The sequence below is a fragment of the Pyxicephalus adspersus genome, chromosome 3 (assembly GCF_032062135.1).
Source record: "Pyxicephalus adspersus chromosome 3, UCB_Pads_2.0, whole genome shotgun sequence".
NCBI lineage: Eukaryota > Metazoa > Chordata > Amphibia > Anura > Pyxicephalidae > Pyxicephalus > Pyxicephalus adspersus.
In genome coordinates this window covers 95,695,865-95,723,341 of record NC_092860.1, presented here as the reverse complement: position 1 = coordinate 95,723,341, position 27,477 = coordinate 95,695,865, and the positions used below count along the sequence as shown (strand labels likewise).

Below are 27,477 nucleotides of genomic sequence, written 5' to 3'. Positions count from 1 at the left end.
AATCATTAGCAATAATGGTTATCTTAAATAACCATTAAAACAAATTCATTAAACATAAAACAACGTTCTATCCTTGATAAAGTTCAGAAAACAAGGAAATGTCCTGTGGTACCAGCAGATAAATGTTGAGGGAACTAAACCTTTAATGTCTCCAGATATTAATCTATCTCTTTGTACAGCAGAGAATTTGTACACAGTTCCGCAAATTAGTTACAAGGTTATAGCCAAGAGGTAATTGGTATAGTCTAGATAATTGTTATTTAGATAAGTTATTAGTCCTATAAAAGTCATGTTAGACCATCACAATGACAAAGTGGAGCACCGTTGCAGTGAAAAAAATTAAATATGAAAAGCACACATGGTGCATCACTATGGTTTCATCTCTCAAAGGCAAAAGGGCTTTGAACCCTTCATCCCCCTACAGTGCAAGGGTCCAGACATTGGACAAGGACACCTTGACACTTGGTCCACCTGACCAAACCAGATGGCCTGTTCCTCAGGCTCGAGTTGGAGCCAGGTTCATTGAGCACTAAACTGGGTCTCTACAGAATAGAAATTAGGTTATGTTGATCCAAGTCAAAAGGTCATAAGCTCTCCCAAATTTCAGGGAATCTCTCTTTTGATGAGGCATGCATCCCATTGGGAGGTTTACTGTCCTCTCCTTAACTTGGGACAACTGTTTGAAAAAAAGGATTTCACCTCCCCCCCTGCTTAGGGGCCTAAAATTACAGAGAACCTCCCCAATACCTTATCCATTTTATCATTCTATGGATAGTAAATCAGGCCCACAAAACACACTATTGTGCCAACCTATGGAAATTTATGCAGCAGTCTTTACATAGCAGAGTACACTTTTTAAACTCCAAGACAAATGATGGTTTCAAATAAATTGTGTCATTGATAGTGAAGCCAAATTATTTTTCTCCTAAATTATTATTAATCTTAAAGTGAGAAAGTGGTCATTGTCATGATTAGACGATTGATTCTGCTTTTTAATTTTAACTATTGAATAAAATTATTTTCGTAAACTATTTTTAATCTTAAAGTTCATACTTACACTTGCAGATATATTTGATTGTGTCTGTGGCGTCATTTCATAAGGAAAGTTTTCATATGTGTACTTGTCAGATCGCCTTTGTCGCATCTTAAAAAGTCTTGCCCCTCGGTTGCTTAGCAGAGACAGTTCCTCCAACATGATGTCTTTAGGCACACTTATCTTTTTTCCAAAGTCAAGGTTTTCTGACTCTGTAAAAACACAAAAACACATTTTTTCCCTCTGAGACAATTAGCAGCTTCAGAATTATTAGTAATGTTCTTGTGCAAGATTTATTAGGATTTTAAAATCTTGTTCTATAGCAATGTGATTAAATGGGTGCTTTTGTCTCTGGAAGATTTCACTTAACATGCAAAAGGTTGATAATTGATGGTTCTTTCAAAGTCACTTCAACGAACGAGGGTCTTGACTCCAATATGACTGTGGATCAGCAAGAGAGAGAATACATTGTTGTGGCAAGTGTAAACAAACTTTTTAGAAATATGATGTGTGCCCTGGATGGCAAGGGCTGCCAGATAGAAAAAGTGCTAGCTGGAGTAATTCTTCATTGTAGCTTGGCTAGAAGTAAGGGCTGTCTGGGAATCCGGTGGGGGGACAAAAAAGTGCAGGTAAGTGTTTATATTCTCATTTCCTTTGTATTAGCATTAGTCTGCCAAGCCTGATACAGTGTATGCAATATTGTGATCCTATGGAGCTGACTTACTGATTCAGGTGGGGGGGGGGGGGTGTCCACCAGGAATGTCTTGCTTAGTGCCCCAAAATGGGCAGAAGTAGGCCTGCTTTACAGGAAGATAAATTTAAAGATATTAAATATTGGTAGACCTGATACTTTACTGGGTTTTATTTCTGGCCCTGAGATTTTTCTGGAGGTTGTTGCTGACCATAGCACTTTACTAGAGGTTTTGCTATCTGTACCATTTACTGAGGGTTATCAGTTGCCCCATATGTTTACTGGGGGTTTTGCAAGTCCTTTTTTATGCTATATTATTTTTAAATCCCAGTAATGTAAAGAAAGGTGTGCAAGAGAGCAGGTATCTAGATAGAAATTAAAAGCAAATGGTATATATTATAAAAGTATACAGATGTCTGCCAGCAATAAAATTTGAACTAATAATTAAAGTGTGTTAAAAAGAACTTTTACAAGTTTGAGAAGTCTTAGAACCTTAGAAGCTCTGTTGGTTTTTTTGTGTATTTCTATTTTTAAATGGACCTTTGCCACTGATGTGACACTGTGACAGGTTTGGATTGGCAATGTTAGTGGGAGATGAATATAGCAATTGAAACAGGCAGATGTTCTAATTATTCTGTCTATCCTTAAAAGAAAATTTGGATGAAATTCCATTTTTTGCCAGGAATGGGAAATTCATCTTAGTGGGCTTTTTAATGCTAATTCTACATTTGGATGACAAATGAACTTTAACTATCAAATGAACCCAAAAATGAAATTATATTTTGACTCTAAAGGATTGAATTTCGTGTTATGTCCGTCTTTAGACTCCTAAAATTTCTGGTAGTAGTAGTAGTTTGTGCATCATCCTTCTAGGCCATAGCACATGTTTTACACTCTAGGCATTGATTTCAAATTCTAGAGATTCTGTTGGTAGAATGTGGTAATGTCTGTTATTGGGGGTGGAAGTTTGTTGTACTGGAAAATTAGGTAGGAATTTTGTAAGAGATGTGGGCGACTAGCAAGTGATTCAACAAACCAACAACCAAAACAAAATTAAACATGTGGTTGGAGTTCATATTTAATTAAAAAAAATGTTATTTAAAGTAACTGGTTTCCCAATTATGAAAAGAAAAAAGTAATTCTTTCAGATAACACAATTGCATTGTGTAACTATTCGCTATGACACATTTCCAAAGCTGCCTTCCTAAATCAAATCTGTTCTTATTTCTGTCAAGTCCTAATCAATGTCAGGAGCACAACAGAAGCCTACATATGCCATAACTACTGGCACCTCATCCAGATGCCAGACATGTGGTCAGGGCAATATCGTCATCATGTCTAGATCAAGTAAGATCACACACATTTTCCCTGGCTTACTGCCTACCAAAGCAGTTGGGGAGACAACACACTTGTTTCTTCTAATTCCTAGTAATTCAAAAGTGGAAATTAAAAGTTTGTTTCGCAAAGATCTGAAAGCAGCATGGTCTGGACTGTGGTCTGTAATAATATTTATTTCCGTACTACAGCCTACTCTTGGCCTAACAAAATATTCAGTTTTAAAGACTGTTCGCCTTCTTCTCATAAAAAATGGTAAGCTAATATGCCAAAGTTCTTATGTTTCTTTTATCAGCAAAACAAATATAATTCTTTATCTGGAGTTAACATATTTACAAACATAAACCATCCTTACTTTTAAAATGTAATAATACAGTAATGTAGGGATTTGTAATTAATATGGCCATTTAAAATTATGTCCTGAGGAGTCCCCAGTTGATTGATTTGCATTCATAATAAATGCAGGTGCCAAGAAAAGAAGGTTAAAAAATGAATCCTGTGCACATTGTGGTTTAAAGTAAAACCATTTTCTCACCCCCTGAAACCCCCCTGGTTAAACCTTTTCATGTCTTTTTACTGCAGTTTTTACTGAAGTATCTAGTCTACTCTGGTGACATTTTGGCTGCTTCCTCTTTTTCCTCCAGTGGCTGCACAGTGAGGGAGGGGTAGTCATCTTTCAGGACTAAGTGGATTCTATGTAATGATGTGTAAGTGCTGCTTGGTCCTGGAGTACCGTAAGCAATGCCTGTGTGATGATATGCCCCCTAGGAAATTCCAGAACAAGAGAGAGAGAATCCAAGAGGAGTGCGTAGCTCAATTGAAGAAGAGTTTGGTTTCTTTTCATTCCTGTCTGTGACCCCATAAGGGAGATTCTACCCCTGTTAACAAGCCAAGAAGGCATGGTAAGCAATTCAAATATAATTAGAAGTTCTAACACTTCCATAACTTTCTGTCCTGCCAGCAAGTGATGGGAATCTCTTTATCAGTGACACAGATGGCAATACAAACTTTACAGATGCACTAGCTGGATGCTGTTTTTCTTAGTGTTACATAGTTTTATATTTTTCCCTTAGTTTACTAATCATTAATCTACATGATTCTTCCAAAGTTTTCTGTATATTCAAAGTTTGGCATAACAGGGGCTCTAATGGATCCAACACTACTGCTAAACTGAATATTCCTGAAGTTCTAGATCCAGGTATTAGTTTTATCTAATACTGGGATCATATTAGAGCACATCTTCTTCAATTGTATTAATGGAGGCTTTTAATTCATCAATTGCTACCTGATTGGTATGACAAAAAGTGTCATAATATATTGTGTTTTCTCCACAGGACTATCACCATTTTACTGTATTTTGTTTGTATATATTGCATGTATGTAAGTAAAAAAATGTATTTTTAAATAAAAATTATTACAAAAAAATACAGTTGCTAATGCTTCCCCTGTACCATACTTATAATTACATTTAGGTTTGGTTAGAGATCTTTCCCTGCTCCTGTCCTCTGACCACTCAAGTTCACCATTGATCAGTACTAAGGTTGCCTTTGGTTTGTGGGCAGCGGGGAGCAGCAGGAACAGAGCTTCAAGTAAGTGAGCCATGTATCTTGGGGTAAGTGAGCATAGAAAGCATCAAAATCCCATTGACTTTCAGTACTATACATTTGACCTACTTTATATTGTGCAGCCTTTCATTAAATACTGCCTGTCCTAATGAGGTGAATTTGAACTGCAAGCGAAGAAGGGCAAATGCAGTCTTTTCTTCCCATATGCTCTTTGCCATTTAAACTCATGCATTTCAATAGCTATTCAAATGCAAATGTGTTTGAATTGCAAACACAGCATTTTATAGGAACGTCCATAGAAAATTATGGTTAGCCAGTTTTCACTTGATATGGAAGGATACTCTTAGGCACACACATAAGTTAAGTTTTAGGGAAAATGTGTTTCTGATGGTGCTCTATGGTGCCATCACTTAAGAAGTACAGTAATAAAACATTTTTAGGCCTGTTCATTGCATGTTTACTTGTCTCCACTGAATGATGCTTGCCATTATATATGGTAATAATGGTTGAAAATATACTCATTATGACCTTTTATTGCTGTAAAACTGCAGTTAAAATGCTGTAAAAACACTCTTCTTTCTTTTCTTTTTCTTTTTTTTGCCAACAATGCACAGCTAAAATATACAGTTATTAGGGACTGTAAGAATGGAAGACACACATGTACACTTTTACTATTATGTTAGACAAACAGTCTCCGTCTTTGTAAATAACCTTAATTTGCTGAGACCATTTCTAGAGCTCACAACTACCTCAAGCCACAAGATAAGACCTACCAGTAGCATTCATAATATAAGTGGAGCACTGAGGGGGCAGATATATGTAAACTGGAGCAGAATTTAAAAAAATGTATGAGTGCCTCACTATGCATACTACATTTTTTAAAGCCACATTCCAAACCTATGGTAAAAGTGTGTTAAATAGACATTTGGTGAAAAAATTATCTTTAAGGTTCAAAACAGGGGCACTGAAATCTTAGTGTCTATTTATCTTTACCTATGACTTAATCTTTGTTGTGATCTTTCAACATGAAATACTTTACAGTACTAGCAGCCTCCTAGGGTTCCATGGTTGAGAAACACTGCACTAATCTGTACCAATAAATATTCATTTGCAATGCTGGACCTTTTGGACATGGAGGAGGGGAGCCCAGGAAGTTTATCTAGTATGGGGGCCAGAAATGTCTGATGGTAGCTTTGCAACCGAATAACTATTTTCTGTTCTGTTTCTGTTCTCTTTAGCTTTCATTGTTAGGTCAAAGGGTTATTAAGCACCTTACACAATAATATTTTTATAATAAACTAAATACTGTTTGATTAAGCTTAGGTTCACTGTAGACAAGCAGACATCTCTCCTAAAATAATATCTGTTCATTGTTTGCAGTTCCAGGACCGGCCAGGGGTAACTGTGTGACTTAGTAATGAACTGAATCTGAGTATATAACGTTAAGGTTAGTGCAAAAAAAAAGTACATGGGCATTTCTCTGTGTTTTATCCCTTTAACTGTATTGGAAATGTAGCAAAAGCAAAATAATTCCATTTAGGTGCCAGAAATGCACTCAGCTCTAATTTCTGTTGTATACTGACAAAAAACATTTTTGTGGACTGAGTGGCAACAGCTCTGCCCAGCTGTTATTCCCTTAACTACTCAGACTTTTTCTCTTTTCTACTCTCATTATAAAAAGCCTTTAGAACATAACGGCTAACTGTTGTAATCCTAAAGTAGAGCCCTGCACAGATGTCAGACAGATGTCAGATATGTTTCACTGTAAACAATCTTGTGTGATAGTTTTCAATGACAGGAGAACAAGCGGTGTACATACAGAGCTATTCTGTATGTATACTGTAAGTATAATAAAGTACAACGGTCATCCCCGCCTGGTCGCTCATCAATGAAATGATTTCTGGGGACCACTGTACATCTGCTAGATTTATGCCCAAGACAATCACAACTGTTCAAGACTGTTGGTAGGGCTGGAGCTCAACTTCACAAATGACAAGCGTTACATCTGTTCAGATGTTCTGTGATCATCATAGACTCCATACCAAAATGTGCATTACAAACTAAGTTTCAGTTTCCTTCAAGGTATTCTTCACAGTCAAAGTAACATACACTGCAATGCTTGGACTCCATGGAGTCAATGGAACCTGACACAACTAGAAAAGTAGCACATCCAAATATATTACCTATGAATGACGATTTAAGCAACCTGTGTAGCTTTGCACATTTCTGTTACCATTTACTGCCTTGATTAATAGAGCTTTAGGATAAGGACAAGCATTTATACAATAGTATTAACAACATCAACCACCAACAACTGGTGCAAAATGAGGATCATTTAACTATGACTTATTGTATTACAATAATAAACTCTCCATGGGACCCCTTTAGAAGTGTTGCTGTTTGGAATATTGCCTCTTAACCAAAGTATTGGTCATTTGGTTCTGCTCTTCAGGATGCTAAAATTGTTTTTACCCAATTGTAAATAATGCAGCATTTTAAGGGGTGGGGTTGGAATCACATGTTGTGTTTAATTTTGATAAAATACTTTGTTCTTGAAATTTTTGATTTTTAATTCTAGTTTAAACACAATGGACACCTCACGTTTTATATTTTTTATATTTATATATAATAAATTACATATACAGCTTTAAGGTAATCAATTTTATATGTAACTGTTACCTACTGTACCTTGGCCTTACTGATAAAACTTTCCAGTTCAATATCTGGCTCATTTCAGTAGAAATGGAAACAGGATGCATTATATTTTTTATAGCAAGCTGTATGTTTTTAAAGGAAACTGATTAGTAAAAAAATCATTGCTAATAGGTCTGTTCCCACAAAATCCTGGTTTATAACAATGGTAGCAACACTGTTCACTGTGCGTTAAACAAGCGTATTTATACCGGCCTTTCGTGGGATTATCAAGAACAATGCAGGAAAATGTGCTTTTCCTGAGCTGATCTTCTACAGTAAGCTGACTGTAATACTACATTCCTTTTTACCAGAAGAGGGATTTGTGTGGTCATTTCTGACATTCCAGAAGCATGTTATGCAACTTTACAATTTGTTTTTTGTAAATGATGTTTTACCAAGGTTACCAAGTTAAACTAGTACATATATTGGAGGATATAGTGAGGATAGAAAGACACAATTGTCATTTTCATCCCAGTCTAACTACCTAGTAAGTAACTGACTTGAACAGGTAAGCAGAATAATAGTTCGGACATTTAGGACATCACTGGTTGCAGGCTTGTGTCAGATCTTCCAGGTCTTCCTTGTGGGGTGTAGGAGAAGTGGGCCATTTCACAATTTCCTAAACATTGTAATGTGAAATACCAATAATTATAATATATATATATATATATATAAAAATAAATATAGATAGATAGATAGGTAGATAGATAGATAGATAGATTGATATTACAATTGCTTTGTATTGTATTACTTTGAATACATACATGTATATTGCACCATACAGTGCTACTTTCAGTTGCTCTTGGAACAACTTAGAAGAAACGTGTTAATTCAAGGCAACTTTCTTGAAAAGAATTCTGTTATGTGTTTTCCATTGATGACAGTGATATCATGTGAACATACTCATTAACTCAAGATCATTGAGGTGAGCACTGTTATGGTAAAATATGTGGTATTACCTAACAAATGCAATCTAACTGGAGGATGTTTAATAAAATTTAGTACAATGTAAAGAAAGCAAGCCAGCTGCATTTAGAGAATCGAGTTGCCATGGATCATATCTACTGCACAGCAACAGGATGATGTGCTAAGTTTATGAGCAACGATGAATTACTGATATTATATAGGATGAAGCTGGCCCTGTAGAATATTCTGTAATTGACATAGGGTGCAAATAGGATATACAATGAGCATCACTAGGGCCGAGCTTTATGGATGATTTTTTTTAATCTAACTGCACTGTTGTTATATTTCACAAGTTTTGATTATGCAATAAAAAATAATGGAGCTAAGTGCCTGTGTTGCATTTTTCTTTTGTGGCCCAAACCTATAAAAAATAATAGAAAGACCATCTGTCTTTGATCCAAGAGGGCTTTACTAGAATTGATTTAAAGACCAACAATGATAGTTCAGCAATGCTGTTTCCTTAGCAACATGCTAAGCAGATCAAGTTCACTTTAAGGCCTTGTTGTAAATTCATGCATTATTACAAAAATTCCACAAAGCAATATTTTAATAAAAAGTTAAATGGCTCAGTTTGCTTCTCTCTCCAATAGGCATTTCTCTAAAACCTAAATTTGGTAATTTTTCAAACTGATTTTTTCAGTCAAAATACTTTCAAAAATTGGGAGAAAACCCCCAAATCACAATGACCTGAGCAGAACAATAACAATCAAATAAAAAAATGCATTGTAATAATATAACAATATTATAGTTTTTATTAAATGGAACTGAACCTTTTACTGACATTGTAAGTTATCCCTTCCACCGCTGGGGTAAATAGGGAACATTCCCTCTCTTCTGTATGCGTTGCGGAGGAGAGGGAATTCCCTTCAGGGAGCCACAGCAAGAGGAGGCTCAAGAGCCGCATGCGGCTCCGGTAATCTTTTCCAGCCTAATACCGGCCGGTACAAACTTCCGCGTTGCGTGCTGGCATTAAGCCAGATCGGCCAGGGGGCGTTAGGCCTGGAACAAACTACCGGCTAGGCCAGGCATGGGCGGACTACGGCCCGCAGGCTGTATACGGCCCAATGTGGACGTTTCTCCGGCCCTTTGGTTGTTCCACGGCTCTGGCCGGTGCCACCTTGAGCACGGTCAGGAGAAGGACCCCGCCAGAGCCGCGGAACACATCCTCTGGATCGGCACACAACCTGCCCACTCTCCTATCTCAAGTTTAGAGCCTGTAACTTGTCCCTGCACACAACCTGCCCACTCTCCCATCGCAACCTCAGAGCCTGCAAGGTGGGCGGGCCATCATGCCATCATGACATCACATTCAGGGGCGTCATGGTGGCATAACCCTGCCCACTCTACCATCGACTTGACCCCTCTGACAAATTTTTTTTCAGATTGTGGCCCCTGACCAAAAAAGTTTGCCCACCCCTGGGCTAGGCCGTATCTGGCCTAAAGGCCGGAGTTTGCCGACCTCTGCCTTAGTGGAATAACATGCCATCATTCACACCCTAGAGCTCCAGCCTTGCAACCTACCCAAAAAAAGCCATTTGAAGAGTTTGGTGTAATAAATGCAGAACAGTTCTAATGTATCTTGCTACAATATGTTAACATTGCAATATATTTCATAACATATTAATTCATTACACAGTTCTGGCAAGAAAAAGGCTTTGTGAACTCATTTGAGGCTAATATAACAATTTCTGATGAATTCTGATGAAGTCACACTTTGAACCTAGCAATGATTTAATTACACAGAGGAATAACAAGAAATGTGAAATATGTACTTAAGGTATCAGGAATGTACTCCCTGTACATGAAGTAAGGCAGTCTGGTGCAAGGGTGAGGCTGAACCATGTTTTCATACATGCCAGAAGAATTACAATACTTGTTATGCTGATCTAAAACTAACCACCCTTTCCAGCTGCAAAAAAAGACCATCTACAAATATTATTATTATAAATATTAACATTATTTAGCATTAAATAATAAAGGGATCAAATGATTAACAGTAAGAAAAACAGCAAAGCCAGCATTAGGACATACAATGCAGTAGTAGAATACCAAAATATACCAGCAGTATGGTATGGTAACGCCTAAATATCTGTGTTTGGATGCATGGGTTATATATGATTTGCTTATTCCCTTAACATGGACAGCCCAGTGACTCGTCATGTTAATGGTCATCCATATGGCAAAATTAATATCACATAAAAAAAACATTGCAAAATTATTGTACTGAAGTTTTGTGACATTTGAAATCCTGAAAGTGTTTTGATATCACTTATTTGGGATATGTTATGCACATTCTCTGGACCAACAATATGACATGTATATGGCTGAATGTAGAGCTATAGTTAGGCAGGGGCAGGTAAAGGCTAACAGGTGGACCAAGTTTCCAAGGACTGAACAGAAGAGTAAAATAGTTTCTAAGTGTACAACACCCAGGAATAGATAGTAAAGATTGATCTCCAGCCAACCACTTGCCTGACTGGGCCCAGTTTTCTGCCCACAATGCCAATAAATGCTGGCTGCTGAACTGGCTACAGGTGGTTACCTGAGTTCTTGTTTTACTTGTTTTACCTAGACTTACCCAAGTAAGAATAAAGTTTGATGTTATATTCTATATATTTCAATAAACTCCCGTAGCCTCTTTACTAAAAATTAAACTATACATTTGCAATTAGTTTTGGATAATGTCAGAAAGGTAGCATTTTCTGCAACTTTTTAAAACTTTTTTTAAATTGTTATTCTCCCAAACCAAGGGACCTTGCAATGTTTAAATAATCTGTTTTGAACTTTTTGAAAACGTTGTAAAACTTAGGAAGTGGAGACAAATATAGATTTTAGTTAAATTTAAAAATAGAAAGCATATCAAACGTTTACAGGGGTTTTGTTAGGTTGGGAATCATAGGAAGGAAAGGTAAAAGTAATAAATTGTCAGCAAATGATCTTGTAGTTTTTAGTATGCTACCCTAGAGCTTGGATGGTATGATTTGATCTCAGAAAATAAAAGGTTCCAGTGATCCTGGATATGAAGCATGGGGTAGTTTCTGAACATTTGGATTTCTTGACTTCTCTTCATGCATTTCCAAGAATACAAGCCCCTGGAACCTACCTGATAAAATACCTCTGGACAGGGTTTGGTTACTTTAATACTCCCTACCTTTTGGTAATATGTGTATAATTGATTTGGGGGGAGGGTAATGATTGTTGTGTATCTTGTCCCTTAAATTGTTCAGTGTATGGATGAAAGAGCTGTACCTATGTTCTGTTATACTTTATCTTTAAACAAAGATATGGGGGGGAAACAGACAGCCCCATGTTGTGCCATTATAGGTAAGCAAGGCTTGGGCAGGTTAAACTGAATCCCTGGAATGCTCTAAACAAAAGTTGAATAACTTTTTCTCTCTGAAGATCTGAGCTAGTGTGGAGTCTAGCTCTAATAATGAAAGTGCTGAGAATAGACCTAGAAGCGGGAGATGATGTTACATCATTAGTGGCTACCCAATGGCCAAATATGATCAAAGTGAACCCCGAAAGATCCACACGAACACCCACATAAACAAGTATAATTTCATTTTATTACTAAATATGTTAAATTCTTGTCTGGGCTTTGCAGCAAGTGGTAGAGACACTTTTAAATTTACAATGATAGATGCTGTAAATGCTATGTATTTCTGTTAAACATGGTGGCAAGTACCACAAGTGTGTGAAAGGTTAGCTGCACAGTTCACCTGGCCAAGTATTGGCTAATCTTGACTGGAGTTTGCTGTGCCCCCATTATTATTTCCCTTTCTTCTTTTGCAGTGACACCCATTATTTTGGATTTTCTTTTACATATTTTTTATATAATTGATAATAGTCACCAGGACAAAAAAAAGGTAAATCTCTCCAGTGGACACACAAACAAGGATTACCATCTAAGAAAGGATACAACCTTTACATGTGTTATCTTTGTCTAAAGTTGGGGTTTAACTTTCTATAATAGCTGATGTATACACATTGAAGATGTCTGTGAGAGATTATTAGTTCTGATAATAAATTCTGTGCCCACCTCATATTTCTTAAGTAATCTGCTATACCATTCTGATTTTACTCTCTGCTTGTGCATTCTCTGTTCTCTATATTTTGATCCTGTTCCCTCTCTTACCTAATAAATCACAATTAATCCATGTCTTGGTGTTCCAAGTTGTACTGCTGTGTACCCATTATTCTGTCTTCTTCAGCTTTGGCCCTACTCCACTAAGTTCTGGCATTTATACGTGTTCCCTTAGAAGCAGGATGTGACAATACTACTAATGGAAAACACACGGCACAGTTGCTGATTCTGGACCACAGGCTTAGGATATCCAGTCTGTAAAATGTGTATTTAGATTATGTTAGCTACTAGTCCTGAACTGTAAAGACTGTTTATGGGGAGAACACTAAACACAAAGATGAAAGACAACACCATTACAATATCTATCAGCTGTTGCTCAGTGTCATTCCATTTCAGCAGTTGTTCATCTGAAAATAGACCACAAACAGACAACTACAAAGGGCTTGGCTGCCAAAAGAAGCATGATACTGTAAGTGTGTGCGGACCCATACAGAGACAACTTATTCGGGACATTTATAATAAAAAAATTACAATTAGTAAATTAGTAAAAGTACAATTGTTTGTACCAGTACCTTGGATTTCCTGCATAATGGCTGAGGCTTGCGCCTGTCGTTCTTTCTGTAGGGCGCTGTGTGATAACATTTTAGTTTCTTCCTGAAACATAAATGAAAAGAGAACATCAGATCACTGAAAAAAATGCTTTTTGCTATTTCAGTGTGGCATAGTACAGTAACCTGCTGTGAGGTTAAATAAAGACACCCCTTCACTACTTTTAAAACCTAAAATCATTCTAGCAAAGCAAACAATAAATACGCTTACCTATCTGTGCCACATTTTCTTTGAGTTAAAGAAATAATCTTGATAAAATAATCTTGATCAATAACATATGGAACACTTATATGTGTGTTGGATGTCTAGTCAACCCTACTGTGCACTATAATTCATTCTGCCCCTGGAGATGGTGCACCAATATCTGACACTTCTAGTAGTGTTTAATGCAGAAGATTCGTAAACATGATTCTCACTACACCCCCAATAGAGTTAGGGCAGTAAGACAGTTAAGTGTGAACTGTTTGCTTTACAGCAATTCCTATATTGCATTAACTAAATTATAAAAAATGACAGACCCCCTTAATAAGGTCTGCACCTCCTTCTGCAAATGCGATTTGTCCTGCTGCCTTTATGACCTTAAGACCTCAGTACTTCCTAAATCCCTGCCCTAGATCATGTGACTAAAAAAGTACTGAAAGTATTTATTGACAATCAGGCGTTTTCCTAGTATCTTCAGAAGAAAGCACCAGAGGTTTTGTATAATTTTGAACTTCAGCTGCACTATTCTGCTAAGGCGCTGATATCAACCATTTGCGGACCTACTACTGGCTTAATCAGCTGTTTAATCCAATTTAGTGTAACACCCTGCCAAAAATGAGTCCCCCCAGCACTCTACAGCACTACCAAAACCACTGCCTTCCAGTGGCTCCACCACCAACACACATACTCTTTTACCCAGACCTGTCCTCCAAATAAAAAGGGCAGGTGGCCGGGAAGATGTCTTTCCCACAGCCAACCTTCCAGTGATTTTTCTTTTTCACTTCAAACCTACTTGTGAAAAAATTCTCACTGGTCTTTTTTCTAAATTAATAATTTTACATGAAGTTAAAGCAATACTGATATACAGAGAATAAGATAAATTCTAAAGTTATAGATAAATCCTAAAGTGTATGAACATGAGAAACTTTTTCACGAAAGTAGGGATGGTTTGGTCTCATAAAGTTTTTTTTAATGGATGTCTGTGGCCCTACTGGGTAGATTACCCACTTTTTTCATCCTGGTGTCTATTGTGACTAAGACAGAAAGTAGAAAAAAAACATAATTTTGCATTGTCAAAATAGGGTCACCTCTTCCAAGGGCAAATCTCTAGGGTGAAAATTTTACTTTGGAGAGATTTCCTTAAATTTACTTTTGGATCTTTAAGACAGGAAATCTCCCAATTGTGTAGGAGGCAGGATACAGGGAAAAGTCCAATGTGTTCTATCTAATACACACATCTGTATAGAGAGGACAAAGATATTGCTCAATATGCAGTTTGACAAATACGAGCTTGTGAATAACTGAGGAGTGCCTAAACATTAGAGTGGGTACTTCAGGTGAGATCCCACTGGTGAAAGACCAGTCTGTATGCTGGAGGTTGGATCTCAATAGGAAAAGATCGGGTGATCCTGTACACGCCAAGTACTGACACAGATCTGTGTAAATCAGATTGTATCTCCATACACATGCACTTTTCTGTTGTGTTTGTGATATCAGCACACTGTCTGCTCTTCTGTATCCAGATAAGACCACTGCTAGAGGGAAGGATATGTGGTCAAGTGGCTGTAGAATAAAAATTAAAAGGTATGGGTAAAATAGTTTATTTTTCAAGAGAAACAGTTACATATTTAGATATCAAAAATATTTGAGGCCTACAGCATTGATTCCATTCCTTGCCAACTTCTCTACTTCTCCACTTTAGTCTCACACAGTTGCACAGGCTTCTGTCCTGTACCAAAATGGCTTACTTTGATTCATTGCACATTGTATGCTCCTGAAAATGTACATTGTTTGATATTCTGGAAAGCTAGAAATGTGGATAAAATTGCATTTGTTGGTGGATTTTCTGTATACTCATGCAATTTGCCATCTATTGGTGCCCTAACCCATACCTGGTCAGGCTTGCTGAAATGCGTATACTTCTTTTCTAAGAAAATCAAATAGCAATAGTGTTTTAGCTTTTCAATGTGACTGAAAACATTTCTTATTGACAATGACAGTGCAATTAGATTAGATTGCTGAAACACATTTACGTAAATATCATTACCAATATCATATGATGAAGAACTGTATTACAAACATCAAGTAAAAATATCTAATGTAAGTATGACAGGTTGAACCTAGGGGCACAGAAATAAATGTATGTGGTCTCATCTATGGTTGGAGCCATGTGTTTTTAGAAGTAACTATATACTGTTACAGAGACGTCAAGGACAAGCTATAAGCACAGGCATAGGGTCACAACATAGAATACTGCCTGCAGCCGACATGCTTTTATTTAGACAACCTATAAAGCTAAAAACAGAACCCTAACCCATAAAGTTAAAAAAAGCTTAGTGTTTTAACCTATAGAAAATAGTGATATTATAATGATTACATTTCCAGAACACCTGTATGTTGCTTAAATTAATTCTTATTTAAATTATGTTTATATATTCTATCATTATAGATTATTTTATTTATATTGTGCTGACGTATCATGCAATGTAGTCCATGGAACATTGATTGCAACATATCAGTCAAAATCCCTACGAGATCTTTTTATTGAATGACCAAAAATATTTATATTTACACAACAGCAAACTCTAGGGGGTCTATTCTCATAGTGAATGTGACTTTCACTGAAACATTCCTTGGTGGAGAAGTTATTACTGCAATTGAAACATATGGACCTGGAAGATTCTCAGCCAGAGAATGTTATAGTGAATTTCTCATTTACAACTTTGTAAATAGAATCCTAGGAAGCCAGTGTAGTCAGATCCTGGCTATCCAACCAGGATGCTTTTTTAAACACAGGGTAGAGAATACAATAATGGATAGTATTTTTCGTAATAATTGAGCCCAGGATTATGTTGTTACAAAGAAAATGTAGCCACTGTGCTCTAAAATATTACTAAATTATATACATTTTAGTAATTTCACTGCATTATACTTAGAGTGTAGGCAAAACCTTTCTGCTCTGAATAAAATTTGTAGGCGTTAGATATGTCCCCAGATGAAAGAGATAATTCCAATATGGTAAACATCTGTACAGGGGAAAATTATGTTAAATTTATTCTAACTTCCTGTTATGTCTATATAAAAAGAAGTAAGGGGAGGTTTCCCCAGTGGTACAAAAAGGGATTTTAACCTTTTTAATTTTTTTTTTCATAAATTAAGAATGAAAAAATGTTGACCATATATACACTTAAGATCTAATTGGCCATTTCCACTTTACACATAGTCATTTCACCTTCTGTTGCCCTTTTAAATGGAATCTGTCTTCAATTAAATAGTGGTTGTGTTTATAGGAGTTCACTAATTAGACAAAATATCAAGTTTCCTGTCTGTCAGTACCTCAGCTGAATCAATTTGATACAAACTTACTTTTAGGGAGCTTGGTAAATAATTATTCCTATGTCACTGAGGAGTGTACTTCATACTTGACAAAGGCAACATATTAAAATAATAATACCTGCAACCAGGGTGGGACCGTATAACCAGGAGAAACAAGAGTGGTGTCCCCATTTAATAGATCACACCTAACAGTGAGAGTTAATTACTAGTGCCAATTATAAAATAATAAACAATTCACTGAAAGCACATTGGGCCTCATTTATTAAAGCTCTTCAATGCTGGCTAAGAAAGATTGTCATGGGAGAACCTGAGTGGTCCAGCAAACCTGGAATGGATTTTTAAATCTTTCTTTCTATCTTCTCTAGACTTGGATAGCTTTAATAAATCACACCCAATATATCAAGCAAAATACAGCACATAACATTAGAACACTGAATGCATACCTGGGAACTTTCCAAAGTTGGTAAGGCAGTATTTATGGTGGGGTGAAAGGTATGGAAAGTGTTGGTGCTGCCCTGTTTCCCAACTACACTAGAGTCTTGGTCAGTCTAACCGAGTAATGGCTGTAATGTGGAAAACATTGCTTCTCCGGCCTGGCTAAGTTCAAATATGCCAAAGTGAAGGGAGGCGGGGCAACTGCAGAAATGTTCCCTTTATCTTCCTAACATTGAAGTTGTGTCTATGTGCTAATGGATACTACTTAATAATACTTACACTAGCTATCTTGTTCCCTCCCTTATTAAGACTCAGCATATAGAAATAAGTTCAATTTAGCAGCACTTACGATATTATATCTACGTATGTATTAATTAACTTAAACAGAAACATCAACAGAGACAAAGTCAAGAATGTATTGGCACAGGCAGAAACATCTGCAGAAAAATGTTCCGTACCATACCGAAAAAGCCAAAAATATTTGCACAGAATCATAATCAGCACTATAGAACAAAAAAAAATCTGAAAAATGTATACAACTCATACAGTAAAATTTAACTTAACCAGAAAAATGTTTGCAGTAACACTTTTGGTACTGTATTGACACATGCAGAAACATGTACAATGATATAACCAGTACTGTATGGACAACTTGAAGATGTGTCAGTAATAAGACATACAGTACATGGAGCAGTGGATAAGAATCCATGCAATAGCTAGGTTGCAAAAATCTATTTTCCATCTATGTTGCATCATAGGTGACATGTCAGCTATATTGATAATATTTTTCTATTGTTTTTGTAAACATTTTATTATTTGCTACCTTAAACATACAACAATCCTGGCAACCAGAGAACACACTGCTGTTCAGTCAGCTAATTAGCAGATTCACTCAGCAACCCCACCATTATCTGCTCTGCAAAAAGTCGCCCTGTCATACACCCCAGCAATACTAGCAGTACTACATGCAGTGAATAAATTAATTGCATGCAGGGGTGGGCAATGACAAACAGGTCTAGGAGGCTTTAAATGGGTTTTACTATAACTGCAGGCCCCTAACACCTGGGGTGGTGAATGATTCACTGAAGGGGCTCATTGAGTCAAGGAAATCGGAGTCAACCAGAAAATGTTGAAATGGACCAGTCCCTGTTTATTTGTAGTGCCCTCCCTAGAACAGTATGAGTATGCCTATCATGTAACATATTGGCTTTAAACAAGCAGGATACTGTTACTTTGTGAACCTGACCTATCAATTTAAACTATACTTAACTATATTAATAGGTAACAACAGTGATTTAGTACACAAACCTTATAGAACAGAAAAGGTTCCATGTCAACCTTCAAATCAAACCTGGTGTTCTTCCTTTATATCCTAGGTCCATTTAGGGCCTTGACTGAGATACAAGTTGAACTCTGGTTTATAAAAACAATCTTGAAAAAAAGAAGAAAACAAAAATATTGTTTGCTGCAATACTTTCTTCACTGAAAGCTGTCCTATGCAGAAAGACCCTTTTCACTATTAGATGCTGACATGGTATGGGGTGGGGTAGTATGTTCACATGCCCTGACATAGGAGCAGTACTATACTGGACTGAATTCACACATCATTTTGTGTCTGCCATTCAGTACAGTAAGAACCAAGCCCTGCCACCTCTCCAGGAGAAGAGGGTATCAGGTCCCAACTTTTTCGGACCAGCGGACCACTAAATTTACAGGCTCTGGACCGCGCATGTGCAGGGAGCCGAGTGTCACTCAAAGGGGATGAAACTTCCCCTTTAGTGACGTCAGGATGCCAGAACCCGCCCACTCTTCCATCGCAGGTCTGAGCCTGCGATGGGAAAGTAAGCGGGTTGTGCCCAGAGACACAACCCGCTCACTTCCCTGAGCCTGCAATCCGTGCATGGGACATGCTCTGTAGCTCTGGCCAGTGCGTCCGCCCAACCAGGTCATTCTCCTGGCCCCACTCGGGGCCGCACCGGCCAAAGCCGCAGACCACCAAAAGTTTTTCGCGGACCACTGCTTGGCAACCGCTGAACTAGAAGACCCTAAGGCTATATTCACAGTGGACATGAGGTTGTATGTAGTATGCTTAATGCTTCCTCTTGCTAGGGAGATGCTGCCTTTAGGGAGATGTTACATGTATCTCCTCCCAGTAACAGCCCCATAGAGAATGGGGTGGAAGAGAGCGGTACTGGTGCCACTCATTGCCACCATCTGTCAAATGTGCAGACATTGGTTCTTTAGGAACCAGTGCTGTGGTGCTAGTAAGAAAGTGGCTGGCAAGGTGCCAGTAGGGGAGTCCAGAAGGATCACTTGATCCCTTAGTTTGAACCTAAAAATATATTTGTAACTTTATTTTTGAGTGTGGGGGAGCCTCAGGTTGAAGTGAAGAGTGGTGGGATGGGTTTAGAAAATAAATAGGTTTCTGCTTCAAGCCCTGCCTATATGGATAGTAATGCCCCCTGTAATGTAGCTGTCAAATGCCAACACATCTACTGCCTACAAACATTCTAAGTGACATGACTATGGACTTTGTACAGCGCTGCATAATATGTTGGCGCTATATAAATACTGTGTAATAATATTAATTAGGAAGGGGGGCAAAGCTTAACCAGCAATGTTGCTAATTAAAAAAATGTCAAGTCCAGTTTACTTTAAAACATCAAATTGGTGCACAAAATAATTGTTGCTTCCATTTGACCAATAAATGTCTCTTCCTGCTGAGCCATTCATAAGATTACATAAGGAACAGGTCAAGGATGAACCACACGACTGCTGGGCATTAAGTCAAAAGTTTGGTCTGGATCATTATGAAATGAAGATGCTAGAGATGCATTACAACTAAGCAGCTCAAATGAGTAAAGCTGCTCAAAAGGAAGAGTCCACATTATACATAATTACTTATTATAATTGCAACGCTACTATAAAAAAACACTGAAATTTATTTCAGCAGTACTTTGAATTTACAGTCAACTCACATATGTATGTGGGGCCATTTTTTATATATAAAATCCCAGATGGCTTTTGCTTTTTTGCCAATATTTATAGCCTCTATGATGTTTCCGGTGTTGCATTGTGTTATACACTATAAGCCTACACCATAACACAGTGCACGACACTCTTTTGTATCTATGTATAAAGACACACATGAGTCACACATTACATTTGTGCAGCCTCTGGAAAATAACAGCTGAAGCCAACAGTAATACAAGGAATACAGCACAAAGCAAAAACGTGGGAAATGATTATTATGTGCTTTGCAAACTCAAATGACTTCAATAAGCTTCAATAAGCATGGTAAATGTAAAAAAAATGTCAAAACATGAGAAAGTAAAGGGTGATATACAAGTGTATATAGTAAAGTATGTACATTACTTGGTCATGCCATGCAGTAAAGGTGCAATATTCACAGTAGTAAGAAATGTTAACTGTATTTTTAACACTTTATTGTAACTGTCTGTTTTGTATATATTCTGTTCAATCAAAGTAATGTGTACAGCTGCAAGTGTGTATGTATTTATTTATTGTATATATGCATTTTAGCAACATTCAGTGCTCACCCATCACAAGGTTTCCCAGAGAAATTAATTTCTGTTGTTGTCACACTGTGGCTACTGCATTGGGTTGCCACCTTGCCTTGTTGCCAATGTTATTGGAAAAAACATTGGTATTTTAAGCTAGAAGTAGTGGCAACCTTACCACTACATGGTAACCTAACAGTAGGACTGCTGTATGCACCATACATGCTTCTTTGACTAACTAATAAAAGTGAACAGAGGCAGCAATAATAGATATATTTATATTGTAAAATTTAAAAGCATGAAAAATCTCTCATTTAAAAACTGTACAAAACAACATGATGATAAGTACTAGTTCGTAGCCTCTCATAAATAGATCTTGATGTTCATATTTAGAGCAAGATACAAAAGTTGTCGCCTAGCAACGTAAATCTTCATAACTGGCCGGGTTCTTAACTTATAAAAGCATCAGAATGGTGGCTGGGTGCCTGCTGTAGACACTTCTAGAAAGGGCTGAAGCAAAATCCAATCTTTACATATGCGTATTAGATTATTAGCATATTTCACTTGTTTGTGCATCAAATCTATTGTAAGGAAACCAAAGTGCAAGCTGATTCCATGTGGTTAGAAGCAATTTATGTTGGAACGTGTTAATCACTCCTATACTAAATACTGTCAATAAAGCTTTGATATAAGTATTTAAATTGCAAAGAAATAACATAAAAATGCAAATAATATCCCTGCACCCAATTGTCACCTGTCCATCATAGCTACAATATTATACATTTTTTCTGATAGATTAAAAAAAAAAGTTTTAGTAGGGAGAGACAAAAATATAATAATGTTTTTATAGTATAAAAATCAGGGCAACATTTTATTCTCATGCAGAATGTAATCATCCATTTCGGATGTTCATAAATAGTGCAGAAATGTAGCTGATCCTCTAAGCTCCATCACCTTTGCTGCAATCCAGGTCATAAACATTTAAAGACACTGAAATCTATTAAAGAAACCAAATTCTGTACATAACACTGGAAGACGTTCATAATACAAATAATGCCCTAAATTCAATTTTGCACTTGTTTTTTAAATTTTAATATAATTAAAAAGACAGCAACTGTAACTATCTATCATTATAAAGCATCCTGAAGAAAAAAGTATAATAATATATAACAAAAAAAGGACTATAGTTACCTCCCCTTATGTGTCAAATACAACTAAGCTAAAGATAAAAATTCAACTAAAGATAAAAATTCAACTGTGTACGTACCCTTGGTGGATGGAAAGCAAGCAGCCTCCTTGGATGAATTGTCTCTTCCTCTTCTATGAGTCTGAATGACCTTCCAACTCCTGGACAGGCTTTCTACGCATAGTAACTGGTATGGAGGCAAACCAGTGGTCTCACTCTACACAGCCTGGCATCTCAATGACATCAGTTCTCTAAAAATAGATTTAACACTTCAACCTCGCCTATGGTTTAGGCTTAGAATAAATGAAACTTAAACTCAAGAATGTCTTGATTTTTTATTAGATATTATTTACTGATCTTGATAACAGTGGTAGTGAGTAGAACTGTTGTCTTGTAGGTAATTTGTAGGATAAGAGTATCTTTCAACATGTTAGACTTTGTTAGAACAATGTGCTGTGGTGTCACATGGTATTTCTCAGTTTGGAGGTCATCTGTCAGAACTTTTTTCTTGTAACATGAACTGCACTTGTGTTCTGTCATTGCCGCTGCCTTCTGCTCTGCAGCCCAGAAATACTCCTGCAAAAAAAGCCTTTGCACATGACTTTACCTCCACAATTCTTTTACTTACGCAATTAGGCAATTTTGAACTCTTAGGTTACAATTAAAAAACATTAAAAAGTCTTTTTAATGATGCTGATTTATTAAAGCTCTCTAAGGCCGGAGAGGATACACTTTCATCAGTGAAGCTGGGTGATCCAGCAAACCTGGAATGGATTTCTTAAAAGTCGTTTGCTCTTTGTTAGCAAATGTTTTGATTCTGGACAAGATCAATTCCAGGTTTGCTAAAGTGTACCCTCTCCAGCCTTGGAGAGCTTTAATAAATCAGGCCTAATATCTTTAGTTGTATCATGTACACATACATTTATGTGTTGCCTATGAATTTTGAAAAATGGTGTACAGCAACCAACTCAGCATTCTTTGGGATTCCATTGGAAGTATGGTGATGCCACACTCCACTATTAGGTGTGAAACTAAGGCATAAAAGATAAATCAAGCATACCTTTCCTTTTTCAGCAAGATTCACTATACCAAGGAGCAATTCTTTATAATTGTTTACCACTTGTAGGTATATATCATTGCATTAAAATAGGGCCCCAAGAGTATCATTGGATTGACAGATCAATGTTGCATGGATGTGAAAGAAATTGTCATTTTTTATTTTGTTTTTTTGCAATTATTGGCAGCGGCAGACACCTTGTAGTACTTCCTACCTAGGACTCTCAACATTTTAAGATGAAGTCTAGGTTCACTTTAAAGGAAGATCCCAATACTAACTCCAGGTATGTTGGCATTAGATAAGATCTGAAGTACCTCTGTTGCTGCATTGCAGTATGGCTCATACAGAGGTAGCCAGGCACAGAAACAAAATGCATGCTTTTCATATAATCACTCTTTTTATTTAATGTATGAAAAAGCTGAGCAGACTTTTTAATTTAAATCTAATATTTCTAAACATGCGCTACCACTAAAATTGTTGGGAAGATTTTCAGGTAGCTGCCCCTCACTCTGAGGAATGAGTAAGGAGTACATAGTACCCCATACCCATTCCAAAAAAAAGGGTAACTTGTTCTAGAAATAAAGACACTGTTTCCACAAGTACTCTATTTAAATAAAAATGCAAAGCATACTTGCCGATTTTTTAAAACATACTTTTATTTACAATCCTATTACTCAGTAAACCCATGAAATTCATTACAAGTACGAATTAGCAATATTGACATGCTGACTACCCACCAATAAATGGCAGCAGACTGCTTTGTTTACTGTTGTCTTTAACAGATTCTACACTACTAGAATCTCCTGCAGACCTAGACAAGCATTTGGGTAAAGGTTGTAAGGAGGAGGCCCATGAGCAATGGGGTCTAAAATGTTTAGGGGGGGTGCTGCCCTTCCATTTTCTGTCCATCCAGGCTCCTATGTGTCTGGTATGGCCACGAGAGAGGACACATGCTATCTACCCTCTATTTTATTTTCTTTGCCATTCAGGTTCCAATTCTGTGGAAGGACCTGGTACCAATACTTGCTTATTGACAAATACAAAAATCAGCTTTATAACATTCCAGTAATACTTTTTGAATGATTAATTTTTCTCTCAGCTGCAACCAGCAAGTGTCCCTCGTTCCCTGTTTGCACAATATAATAGGTTTTTACTACATATGCCCTTTTAAAAACTAAAGTACACATAAAATTCAAATCAGACATTTTGTGAGCTCCTGCAAATTTTTAGGCCCTTAGCTGTATTTTGTTTAATGGGTACTTAAATCCTTCTTTAGGCCCATTGGAAGACCCTCTGATGCTGATGCTCTGTCAGATGAACCTAGGCAGTTTTACTTACTTGTGTTTATTTTCTTTGTGACTTTGGTTTGCAGAAGTACAAACTTTGTATCATTGTCAATTCATGAGCTCTGCAAATGGGCAAAATCCCATTAAATATATATATCACCTTTAATACCAATGTTCTTGTACAGGCTACATGGTATGTGTGCAGAATGTACCAACGTTGGAGAGTTTGTGCAAATGCAGGATGCAGTAGTGGCATGGAGGTTGGTAGGAAGAAGCAGTAAGAACTGCAGGTGATACTGAAATCTGATTGTGGACTTTTATTAACTGTGCATACATACTTAGTGCATACTGGGATACTGTTTTTAGAGAGTGAAAAGTTATCCAAAAAAGAAATATGTAGCCACTGACAAAGAAAAGAAAGGTCTCATATTTTTGGGTTTTGGAGACCAAGGAATTTAGACCTCAATATGCATTTGTGGATGTCTGTAGAATGTGGTTGCTGGCTCTACTTGCTGTGGTTATTTCACAGTGCTTCTATAAGATTTGAGGCTAGTCACCACTTTATTTAGGTAGATTATATTTTGCAGATATCTTTTCTCTTAAGTGAGCTCAGGGCCACCTGTCACACACATTCTAGCACTATACAAGGTCTATTTTTCTAAATGATCTACATATGATTCTTGTAAAAGAACATTAATGTACCTATCTATCCTAACCTATCTTGGGTTCTTGGGTACTGGCCTCACTCAGGTCTTCATGAGACAGAAACAACTATATGAAGGAGCAGTCTGGATTGCTGGTAAGGTGTAAAAACCTACTTTTTCCAACAAAACTGGTGAAACGAGATGTTTTACTTGTAATTTTTCTTTACCAGATTCACTTCTAGGTAAATATGGAATAATATACTACGTAATAAAACCTACTTGCTTTTATATGCATTATATACATATTTATACTAGAGGAGGTTCTAGGGAACTGATGTTTTGAAGGTTTATCAAGGTTTATTTAAAGGAAACAATTACAATAAAACTCCCTTACTACTGTAACATTTATATGCAAGTAATTTTCTGTTTTTAGGTACAGATTGTAGATTCTCCACCTATTAGTTTTATAAATGTCAGGCTGAGCAGTCAATTCTACAGAGCACCTACGTAAAAAACATGATAAACCACATATTATTTAAACGAATTCAACTGTGATGTGGTATGCAGGTTGTCAGTGATTCTCCTAATGAAAACCCTTATTTCCTAACTTACATGTTGATCTGTTGTCTTCAGTATTTTCTAAGTGTCAAAAAAATTTGCTGTCTTTATGTTGACGTTGCTGATATGCATGCTTGTTGCAGGTTAGTGTCTCAAAAAAAAAAAAAAGAATGATAGTTAGGCAACTAGTATGTTGATAATAGATGGGTTTCACTTTAAACACTATCTTTATACTAAAAAATATTAATAATGTAACATTTGTGCTGTAGGATCCCCTCCCATCATATGGCATGCTCTTCTGTCTGCTAAACTGTTGAACTTCCTGTAGAAAAATATTGAAATTCTATTGCTTATTTTTCAAGCACCATGGGCGGTTTTGCTGTACAGTGTTTTAAAGGCAGACAAAAAAGCATTTGTGAACACAATTTATGAAAACGTGAAAGTAATAATGTTTAAGTATCTTTATAATCTACATAAACAAAGAACCAGTCCACGTGGGAAAATAGATTTTACTATGAGCTTCCAATGTGAAGTTTAATTCATTTTCTTACTTCTAAGGATTTAATAGTTCATGCAACGTGCAGTGTTTTCTTAAGGAATAAAATACATTTACAGAGAACAAACCCAATAACCCAAACTCTATCTCCAAAATTAAATTGGCCAAAAAGAGTTCTCCTGTAAAAGAATAGAAACACTTCCCACTTGCACCTCCTGTGCTTCCAAACATGACTCCATTGGAGAGAAATGTTCTATTGTATGCATAGAACGTGACGCTTCCAGACGTGTCCATCTTCTGCATTCACCCCACTGTGCTTAGTAGTTAGACCCCCACTTATAGTCACAAAAATGTTCTCTAATTTGTTGTCCTGATAGTAAAGTTAAAAAAATGATTTCACATAAATGCAGGTCTGTATATATATATATATATATATATATATATATATATATATAGTTAGGGTGAGCAGTCATTAAAATTGGGTGATTATTCTTCCTTGAAGTTCAGAGTACACCTAAGAGCATTCAATTATTTGCGTGGAATATTCTTCTATCCTAGGTTTTAATTGGGTTCGATTCAAACACTGGGTTTATCAAACTTGCAACAATGTTTGCTGAATGTTTGCTAATGTTTGGCCAACTTTAAAGAACATTCACTCACTGCAAAGAATGTTTAATACAAATACATAGAACGTTCACCGAGTTCAAGGAAAATTTTCTCACTTTCAAAGAAAATTGACGCAACTTCAATTCAAATTCACCCAACTTCAAAAATAGTATTTGAAAGAGAAAGTAATATTTCAAGCTAAATAATAGTATAAAATTTGTTAATTACAATAATTTTTACATTTAAAAATATTTGGTCCTATATGAAGGTTTAAAAAACAAAAAATACCCTTTTGCACAGAAAAAAATATAAATTTCAAGGTAATTTTATATCATATATGCCATTTATTTGAGTCTATAATATACAAAAAATACAGAGTAAATAATAGGTCTCGTATCCCGAAACATTTTACCTTCAGGGGAGTTTTACAAATATATATTGTATGTGTGCTTTTGTGTGTGTATATACTCCATAATATAAATAAATAAAAAGTAATGTATTCCTTCTTATATTACATACAAGGCACTCAAAAAGGATCCGTTTCCCTAAATTATTAGTGTAACATTATTGTAATTGTAAATTAATATTAGTATTGTAAATTAGCATTAGCCATAGGCTTTCATGCAATAAGTGCAAATATCTGACATATCTGTTGGAAACTGACATTCGTGTTATTCACATAATTTATAGTTTATTGAAGAACATTTAATCTGTTTTTTTAAATCTGCCTGGGGTTTAGTTTAAAAAGAAAACACGGTGTAATTAAAGCTTTTTTTTCATGTTCCCAATTCCATGCTGGTAACTTGTGTTTCTATCTAAGTATATATATAGAACACGTAACTAAGTAAGCTGTGTTTTATTAAATGGAAAAACTTGGTACCAAATGACTGGATGAATAGGATGCTTGCTACCTTTCCTTAGCACCTCCAAAGGTGCATCATCCAAGCTGGTTTGATGACAGAGCAATATGGAACAAAGCGACATGAAACTAACTTGCTAACTTGTGCATACCTTTCAGCAAACATGTAAAGCTTTTAGTTTTTCTCTCTTGCACTGTTTTTTTTTTTCTGAAGAGCCAGAGTGGGCAGTACATTTATTACTGTGTGTGTTTGGCATATATAGTTGGCATCTTTGATCTTTCTTTCTGCCTCTGAGGCATTTAAAGTATATT

The 27,477-nt window shown here is 36.5% G+C and overlaps 1 protein-coding gene and 1 long non-coding RNA gene across 4 annotated transcripts in view; one reads left to right on the top strand and one right to left on the bottom strand.

Moving 5' to 3' along the window:
• The window catches only part of MYOZ2 (myozenin 2), a 55,207-nt gene that overhangs the window by 17,525 nt on the left and 10,205 nt on the right, over positions 1 to 27,477 (bottom strand). For 2 of the 3 annotated variants that reach the window (XM_072405776.1, XM_072405774.1), the window contains exons 2-3: positions 12,944 to 13,025; positions 1,058 to 1,245 (exon numbers count right to left, since the gene is read on the bottom strand). In XM_072405776.1, the coding sequence (XP_072261877.1) occupies positions 1,058 to 1,245; positions 12,944 to 13,013 (258 nt within the window). In that variant the 5' untranslated portion in view covers positions 13,014 to 13,025. Of the gene's footprint in view, positions 1 to 1,057; positions 1,246 to 12,943; positions 13,026 to 21,740; positions 21,895 to 27,477 lie in introns of those variants that run through there. The other variant, XM_072405775.1, reaches the window with a different exon arrangement.
• The window catches only part of LOC140326820 (uncharacterized), a 135,557-nt gene continuing 111,787 nt past the window's right edge, over positions 3,708 to 27,477 (top strand). The window contains exons 1-2 of the long non-coding RNA XR_011919928.1: positions 3,708 to 3,961; positions 6,005 to 6,071. This is a non-coding gene — a long non-coding RNA (uncharacterized lncRNA). The remainder of the gene's footprint in view (positions 3,962 to 6,004; positions 6,072 to 27,477) is intronic.